Source organism: Neltuma alba, unplaced genomic scaffold (assembly GCF_004799145.2).
Source record: "Neltuma alba isolate B1F8T4 unplaced genomic scaffold, ASM479914v2 tig00012491_pilon, whole genome shotgun sequence".
Lineage (NCBI taxonomy): Eukaryota > Viridiplantae > Streptophyta > Magnoliopsida > Fabales > Fabaceae > Neltuma > Neltuma alba.
Window position 1 is genome coordinate 49,333 of NW_021636963.1, and position 8,917 is coordinate 58,249.

At 35.6% G+C, this 8,917-nt stretch overlaps 1 protein-coding gene across 4 annotated transcripts; it reads right to left on the minus strand.

Moving 5' to 3' along the window:
* On the minus strand, positions 1-6,158 carry LOC114727575 (nucleobase-ascorbate transporter 11-like). 4 transcript variants are annotated; one of them, XM_028914270.1, is made up of 11 exons: positions 5,252-6,157; positions 4,651-4,748; positions 4,378-4,548; positions 3,965-4,065; positions 3,265-3,400; positions 2,739-2,789; positions 2,366-2,653; positions 1,736-1,970; positions 924-1,204; positions 366-593; positions 1-275 (listed from the first exon to the last, which is right to left on the minus strand). In XM_028914270.1, exons 1-10 carry the CDS (start codon positions 5,883-5,885, stop codon positions 372-374), a joined length of 2,217 nt encoding a protein of 738 aa, XP_028770103.1. In that variant the 5' UTR covers positions 5,886-6,157; the 3' UTR covers positions 1-275; positions 366-371. The 4 variants fall into 4 exon arrangements, with proteins under 4 accessions (XP_028770103.1, XP_028770104.1, XP_028770105.1 ...); XM_028914271.1 differs by having other exon boundaries at positions 1-593; positions 4,378-4,545; positions 5,252-6,158; XM_028914272.1 differs by having other exon boundaries at positions 1-593; positions 2,465-2,653; positions 5,252-6,158.
* Positions 6,159-8,917: the final 2,759 nt, after the last annotated feature.

The following is an 8,917-nucleotide window of genomic DNA, read 5'->3' on the forward strand; positions in this document are numbered from 1 at the left end:
TGATTGTTCCCAGTACCAATAACCGCAGCGATATATTAATTGTTGTGGATTAAAAATGTACAAGAACAATGGTTCTATAAAGAATTTCTTTTGAAATGGCAAATTGAGATATGTGAAAGCAGCGTTTGTGATTTTACAGGCTATTACTAATTAGTAGTGTAGGTGTACCTATGAATCATGTCCCCTTTCTTCATCAGCTGCAATATCTTCTAAAAGCTCCTAGCTCGGGCTACTTCTTCCATATACTTTCCTCCGAAACAAGAATTTGTGCTCGACTAAAGAGATGAAAAATTAATAGACAGATTCAATGAATGATCTTTTCCAAAGGAAAGTTATCAAAGAATAGCCCAATGCAGAGAGAGAACCATGATTCAAACTCCCAAACATTTTGCCCGGCAACAACACCAGCCAACTTTTTTTGGCAGTGAATATTCAGAAGGCGAGGATGGATCGGCAGATAAGTCTTCGGCTCGAGACCAAACGTAGACTCCTCGTTCTTGTCGACTGCCAGGCACAGTGTTATCCAGTATGAATGCCACCAAGAGTGTAACCACCATGTTCATGGACAAGAGAGCATTGACCGCAAAATCCAGCTGAAGCATTTTGGACCAAAGACAATGATATGTCAGCTCATGTTTATCACAAGAAAAAAAAAAAAGGCCATAGTTTTGTGCGCGAAAAAACTTGGAAAACTTATATATATATATATATATATATATCAGTTTTTGTAGGCCATAGATATTTGTTATCAGCTTTGATCAGGAAGAAAACAGCACAGATATCAGAAACATTACCACCAATATTTTAAATATGATTTGCCTACGACATGTTCACATGCTCTGGTCATTATTAATTTGGTTTACAAACTTTCTTTCGATCAAGTCCATCTAACTAAGAATCTCTCTGAACGAAAGGTGACTTGCCTGTTCAAGGCCAGTGTTGAATGGTCCACTTGATGCTGCAGCGTAAGGAATCAGATAGCTTGGCAGTATTAGAGCGGTAACAGGCTGGTATTGTTGGAAGTAAGCAGGGACAGATAGGCCAAGGAACAATGAAACTCCAACTATTGTTATGTTCCTGAAGCTGCTTGACTGACCATATTGTAAAGTGGAGAGGCCCAATGCTGCAGTAAGGGCCCACATGAAGCATAGTACAGAGGCAGCCAAGGCCAGTGGAATGGAAGCAAGAAGAGCACCCACTTTTCCTACAAAATACGTTAAAGGTATATATAACAATTCAGATTCACAAATTGGAAAACTTCAACTGTATAAGAAAAATATCTATACTTCAAAAGGTGTCAGATCAAGTTAGCTGATATAATGCTTTAAACAAGCTTGAACAGCATTAGAAGATCAGTTACTGAATTTTAGATCATAACAATTCATGAACCTTCCCAGCTTAAAACCTAAGAGACGAAATAGTCAACTATATGGCATCAGACCAAGGGGTCTGGAATTTGTCAATTTGAACCTTTTTTTTCTCTGCCCAATATAAGATAAGGGCGGGCATGTGTTTTGGGTGAAGAGGCAATAGCTTTCATTGAGCTTTGAGACTGAAATGGTCCTTTACAATTATAAACTAAAATCAAGTTCAAATACATGAAAGTTAAATTACAGCACACCCTGAGATCCCCACTAACCAGCATGCAGCAAGAAAGAGTAATGAAAACTTGGTATGAAGTTGTTTAAGAATTTCAACATCAAATCAGGCCAGTCGCCAAACTTTGAGGCTTTACCTAAAAATGAGAATAGGATCAATAAAGCTGCCCCAAGCTCCACTACCTTTCGATTTGCCACCTTTGTTATATCAATTGTGTGCATATTTTCTGTCAAAGTTGTTGACCCTGTACCTGTACCCCAAATGCCAGCCAATATGCTGCAGAAGCCCTCCACTGCAATTCCTCGGCTCACAACTCCTGGAGTTGGAGCCCTTGAATTAACTCTTAAAGATGCAGTATGATAGGTTCCAACCTGGAATATGAACTAACCAATTCATTTCCAGTTCCAGTTCACATATTGTCCTCCATTCTTCATGTAGACATATTATTAACATTTTATAAAAGAAAGGGTTTTTGCAGCTTTGATTATGAAACTTAGACGGTGATTGAATTTGCTTAATCTCATTTCAAGAATGTCTGTCATATAAATTCCAACGCGCCCTTACATGCATTTCAAGAAAGTCTGTTATATTTAGAGGGTGATTGAATTTGCTTAATCTCATCATATAAATAAGATTGTTCATTCGAGAGTTAAAGAAGAAAACAACTTGAATATTCATAAAGCTTTAGCTACCTCATTACGAATTTCTAGTTCCAAAGCATATCATAAATTGCACTTGAAAGCAATGATTTAATTAAAATACTTACTGAATCCACAGAGGCAACCAGTGACACTATGATCATGATTATGGAGGTCCTAAAATGGAAAATAGGGATACCCCACTGTAAAGGGTAAGGGAATCTGACCCATGCAGCAGTTGACAGTGCATTGGAAACATCAGTCCTGCAGTACTTCATTGTATAAGCATGCCTTCTACATGCATCATTCAGAATGTTAGAACTTGGTATATTAGGACTACATCCTTTGTAATTATATGCTCCCCCAGCTGTTAAAAATGATGCATATATCCAAATTATTGTGACACTAAGCGGAACCTGCAGATATTAAAGCATGTAAACATAACCCTGCAGGTCAACTAAATAATTTCAAAAACATATCCTTGCAATTTAGGATACTTACAGCATAAATTCGAAATATGTGATGTCCGAAGATAGATATTCCTCGAAGATACTACGAAGAGAGAGAGGGCGAAAAAAAAAAAAAAAACAGCAGTATGAGTTCCTGGGTACTGCTGAAATGAGTTGAAAATAAATTAAAAACGGCCAGTTTACAGAAGACAATCTCTAACTAGCGGTGATCATGGGCTGAGACAGGTGCTGTTCAGCTCAATTCAAGTCTAATACCAGGTCAGTTGGCTCGGCCATCCATAAAATGACTTCCAAAGTTTTCATACATGTTTTTGTAAGAATTACATTTTGCCCTGGAAAAAAATCTTCATATTTTTTTTTCCACAAAAAATGATAGCCTTGGATTGAATTGGGTCAAATGGGACAACATATATTCCCCTTCTTTGGGTTGAGTCCAACCTGGTCTGTCTGACCAACACTGTCCCACCAAGTTGAATGGTACCCTTACGCTAAGAAAGAAGCAGTAATTTGCTGCTGTTTAGGAGTTTTCAAATCCAAATACTTGGGGAAGGACTCACCAGAGTGAAAATTAGAACCAATGCTATGAGCGGAATGCTGATTTCAATGCAATTACCAGCTTGAGGAAAGCCGTAGCTGAAGAATGCTAAACCTACAGCAGCAACAGTTGGGGCAACAACAATTGGGTTGATTAACCTACAAAAATATTGTCGCGAAATTTCAAGAAATAGCGCATTAGATTTCTTGAGCCGCTTAGAAATTTATTTCAACAAAGTAATAAAAGTTCGATATATATCATGGACTTCATCGAAATGTGTTCCTCATGGAATATGTGCTTTACCATTTTCTTTTCTAAATTATTCAATTTTTTTTTTTGGATATGCGACCCATGTTTCTTGACTTTTCAAAGAGTCATGCAAGAAACAAGGAAGGGTAAGGCATGACTCGTTCTTCTGTTGCTGCTCACTTTTATTTTTGCTTTATTTGACCCAAAAACCGGATATAGAAAAAATGACAAATATTTACATGATTTAACAAATTTGATGCGTGTAAATTTGGTAAAGCTAAAGCACACGTAATTTCTATTATCTGAATTTCAGTTCACCTAGTAAATCTCATGGCAAAAAGGAAGGTAACGAACTAGAGAAATTTAGTAAATTAAACGTGGAAGACGAAATATATTTCTTTCACACCAGAGATTTACTGAGCTCTAATGAACACAACAAAAATATCACTTAAAAAATTGTAATGCACCCTTACCTAAGCAAAAGAGACATTAAGCCACTAAATCCCAGGATGCATTGGAATATTGAACCAACAATTATAGCTCCTTGGAGTTCCCTCATTATGTGCCTAAATTTCTGTAGTTGGATCAAGCATTCATCAATATGGAAGTAGGGAATAGCTCAGAACCGGAGGAAAAACAAAAAGCAAGGGTTAAATGGGATTTGAAGACAATTTCTTTCATTCTGTCACCAAAAACCAACGAGGCAGTAAGCTTTTCCAAAGAATCCAAAAAAGATGCATAGATGCAGATAGAATGAAGAAGGGCAATTTATTTGGTTACTCCTAAGATATATAAGTTTGAGCATTAAACAAATACAAAGGAAATCTTTGAGTTCTAACAATTGCTTCTGAAGTAAGAATTAGCATTTTGCTACCACTGAACTTACATGTTCGGTGAGATTTCGATATTCTTGAGCATTTATGATCACTAATGCTGGTGCCAGATATACGAATGAACTCCCTTGTACTAATGGCAGTCGGGTACCAAAGTAGGAATGTAGTATTGTTGTGATGCCAGAAACAAACAACATAGTAGAAATTACCGTAGCAGTATCCTTCTGTCACCATTGAGTCAAAAGATAATGTATAAGAATATAGAGAACCATCAAGTTCCTTAGACCACAATAAACATCACACAATTTACAACGCTGAATGCTTACATCTGTTCCCCCCATGGCTGGTACCATGATTAGTGGAATAAATATAAGTGACCCTGCCAATGACAAATAGTGCTGCAAGCCATAATAGATAAGGAGAACTGCAAAGAAAGATTGATAACTATGAGACAGTAATTAAATTAAACAAATAATTGTTAAAGAAAGGGTTGCCTTCACAAAGCCCTTAAAACATGACCAATGACCAGATATGTGTTTTATTTCTTTTTGCATTTTTACCCTGAATTCATTTTAGACAAGCTGAAGAATTCTGAACAGTGGTCATTTGACACTACTTGAATGGGACATGATGTAATGGGAAGACACGAAATTTAGTTGCTTTCTGAAGATGTAGAATCACGCAGTTAAAAGATTATTATAAAAACCGAAAAAAAAAGAAGAATAGATAATGATATCCTGAATAGAACCCACGTTACTAGACCATAAGACATTGGCTTCTACATATCCCTTCAGCTTTACTACACTCCGGATGGAACTAATCCAAAATTGTCGTTCAACTTAATTGATAATAACGGATAAGAACCAAGTGAGGTGAGCATGTACTCAATATTCGTAATGGATAATAATGGATGAGTTTTTAACTAACCAAACCCCGGATTTTCTCTTAGCCCGCACTTCAAGCCCGGCGGTCGCTGCCACCCTCCCCCTTCACCAGGTCCCTCCCCCTCCGGATACATGTTGACTTTGACATCTCCTTCGGCCATATCTTCCTCCTCCTTCTTCACCTCCGGTACTGGAGCAACCGTGGACGTTCCGTGACCATTGCTCTCTCTATTCACAACTCCATTAGCATTACCATTCCCTCCGAAAGGATGTTTCTTCTGGTTTTCAATTCCCAAATTGAGAGCTCTCTCATTATCCGCTCTTGTTGCCGCATCACGCGTCGACCCATTTTCTGGTTGGATCTCATTCCCTCGATCTCGTCTCGTCCTTCCCAGAATTGGATCTATCTCTATCTTCGGGGAAGTCCCTCCTTTTTTCTGCTCATGATTCCTTTCCAGATTCAACCCAACACCATCGAACTTTTCACTGGCACTAGTACCTGCTTCCCCCGAGTAATCGGAGACAAATCCAGTCCTCTTCGCCCAAGAGCGCAGCTCTCTCGGGTTGTGGTCGGTTTTTGGCACAAAAGGCTCCACTCTTGCAGGTACAGGATTATGTCTCTTGCCATTCCTCAGTGTCAAGCCTTCGTCAAATTCTGAGCTTGACCCAGTTTCCATTTAATCCTTCCAATACAGTGGAAAGAAGAAAGATGAAATCTTACAGAAAGTAGGAACCAGAGGATCCAATTCAAATTACAGTGAAGAATGAAGATACTAAGTGCAGAAAGAGAGAGAAGAAACTAAGCTCAGCCATAGTGAAGTGGCAAATAACATGAGAACAGGAAATTGAATGAACTGTTCCGTGCAATGATTAACAGTGAGTGTGGAGGGAGGAAGAGTGGTATGGAGGCTTCACTTCGCTCCCGAGTTGCTATCAAACGGAGCTTTCAAGTTTCAAGTGGTGACTGTGAAATTACCGAAACATCCTTCGTGGCCGTTGGCGACGCTGAGGGAAACCTTGTTAGGAATCAAACAACTCATTTTTGAGTTATTGCATCCGATTTATCTCATTTTTCTATTCTGTTACTTTATAGTGGGAAACCACCGCTTTGCTTCTCTTTCCTTCAATGTCAAGTTTCATCTCTTTTTCATAAAGGAGTTTTCTAAACCCCCCGAGCTGTGAGTTACAGTGAAATGGAGGTGGTTAGCTAGTGACAAAGATGACGAAGAAGTGGACATATATTGCAAGCTATTTCCTCTTCATTCACAAAAATAATACTACGAAATTAATTGAAAAGCGCGCGCATACAGAGTGATATGATTTAAAAAAAAATACAAACAAAATAAATTCACATCTTTTGAATTTATATTAGTTTTACGAAAACAAAATTACTGTATTATATTTGTTAGACGTTTGAGCGGAGATTTTCCTCTTAATATATACATGCATGAGTGTGTAAAGTTTAAATTATAAGCTTTACGTATTGACCAAAATTTCATCTTTTTTCAATGAGGAAAGCTTCGTCTTATTTTGCCCTAATTAAGACCCTTCTTCTATTTGTAAAATTTACATTTTCCTCAAATCCTTAACTTTGTTATGAATGTTTAAGATTCTTAAATAATTATTGATAATTTAAATTTAAATATATTAAAACAAGATAAAATCAATAATCTACCCCTCAAAATCGCCAATAGTTCAATCTACCCCTCAAAAAATACAATTGATAAATATTTGATAAATAAATATACCAAATAAACTCAAAAAAATAATTAAAAAAAGTGCAAGATAACTAATTTACATATTCCTTTTGGTTTATGTTCGCTCGTAATTTCTTGTACGCAATAATAGAAGCCATTCGTCAATTCACTCAGATAAGGCATTTTTGGTAGTCAGATAAGAATGATTGATTCTGTGGACTTTGAGCTTAAGAAGATAAGATTGTTTCAGTGAAGTGATCCCCCAACAGAAAAACCAAGCGTTTTTAATTTTAATTTATTTTACTTGCATGTCCTCAAGCATCAACTAAAAGGTGTGAAAATTTATTTTAACCAACTTATTATTTATCATATCATACTATTTCTCCCATATTATCCATTCGTGCTGGCAACTCATAGTTCGTCATTTGGTCCTTTTTTAACAATTTTCCGTGTTACGGTTTAGGCGCGTGGCTCTTTTTTTTTTTTTTTTTTGTGTTACAAAGGCGAGTGATTTAATTATGGTGGGTTCACCGCTGAAGATAGTCCCCATCATTCTAATTTTAATTTTAGAATATAGATTCGATTTATTAATTACATTCTTAATTCTTACGCCATTATTATTAAAGGCTACAGAAAAGTGACGAGGATGTCGGAAAGGGCAGGGAACGAAAAGAAGAATAATTTGAGTAGCTTAAATAAATTAAATAATTATAATATGACATAATTCTTTTAAAATGCTTCCACATAATATTAGTTTATCTATTAGTTAGATAAATTAATTTGAAAAATAATAATAAATTTAAAAAATAAATTAAATTGAAATATTATATTTAAAATCAAATCTAACTCCAATTAACTATTCCATCCGTTCCTTATTATAAGAGACATTTGATGTTTATGGTATGTTCCTATATATAAGAGACATTTAAAAGTTATCTCTACTTTTTTGCATTGATTTCCTATTTTACCCATATTTATTATCTCCAACCCACATTCTCTCTCCCTCCCACTTCTCTTTTTTTTAATATTTTAATTATTCTCTCTCCTATTCTCTTTCCTTATTAATGAGGGCATGTTTGGAAAACAAATTATATTTTTTACACATTAATTGTTTTTAACTAATTTTAACTGTTTTTTTTATCAACGTATTTCGGTTATCTGTCTCTTATAATAAGGAACGGAGGGAGTATAATAGAGATAGGTGCTGGTAGATTGATAAGAATAATATATCTTCATTAACATTTAGTACCAGAAGTTGTCAAAACGAAAGGTTGGAATTAGGTTTATCCCTCCCCCATGTGAACCATCTATTATTAAATATGAAGATTAATATGTAATTAATCTCATAATTAAATATATTAAACTTGCATGCATCACCGATAGCATTTTTTCCCCAATAACTTTTTATTGACTTTAAAGATAAGCATGGTTTAGCTTTAATTCGTTTCTCAGAAAAAGTTTCAGCCATCTTTGCTTTTTCAAAAAATTTTTATATCACAACTATGCTCTTATTTATATCTGTCTCAAATACGTGAACAATGCAGATTGCAGACGCGTTGATCTTGAGATATAAACAAAATTCTTTTTTTTAAAAAAAAAAATTTCCTTTCTATTCGCATCTACATCATATCATTTCACATATATTTATTTAATAAATATAAAAATTCAAAATTCAAAACCATTCGAAACTCAAGCCCCTCGCTGCCTACAATAATGTATTCATATTCTTCAACATGATTATGGGTTTTGTTCTTATAAAACCCATCATGTTTTACAAATTCTACAGTAACAGTAATGTTCCAAAACAGTAATGTGTTCCAAAGCTGATAAGATAAGCACCAGGCCAACAAGCAAACCTAAATGAAGCAATTTGATGTTCTTTGGTCATGACTTAATCACGCAACTCCCCGAGTAAAATTGTCGGTTGTCGGTTCTTGCTCTTATTTACACTTTCAGTTTTTCTTTTATATGTGTGTGTAATACTACTTCCGGTTCTAATTATAAGAGCCAGT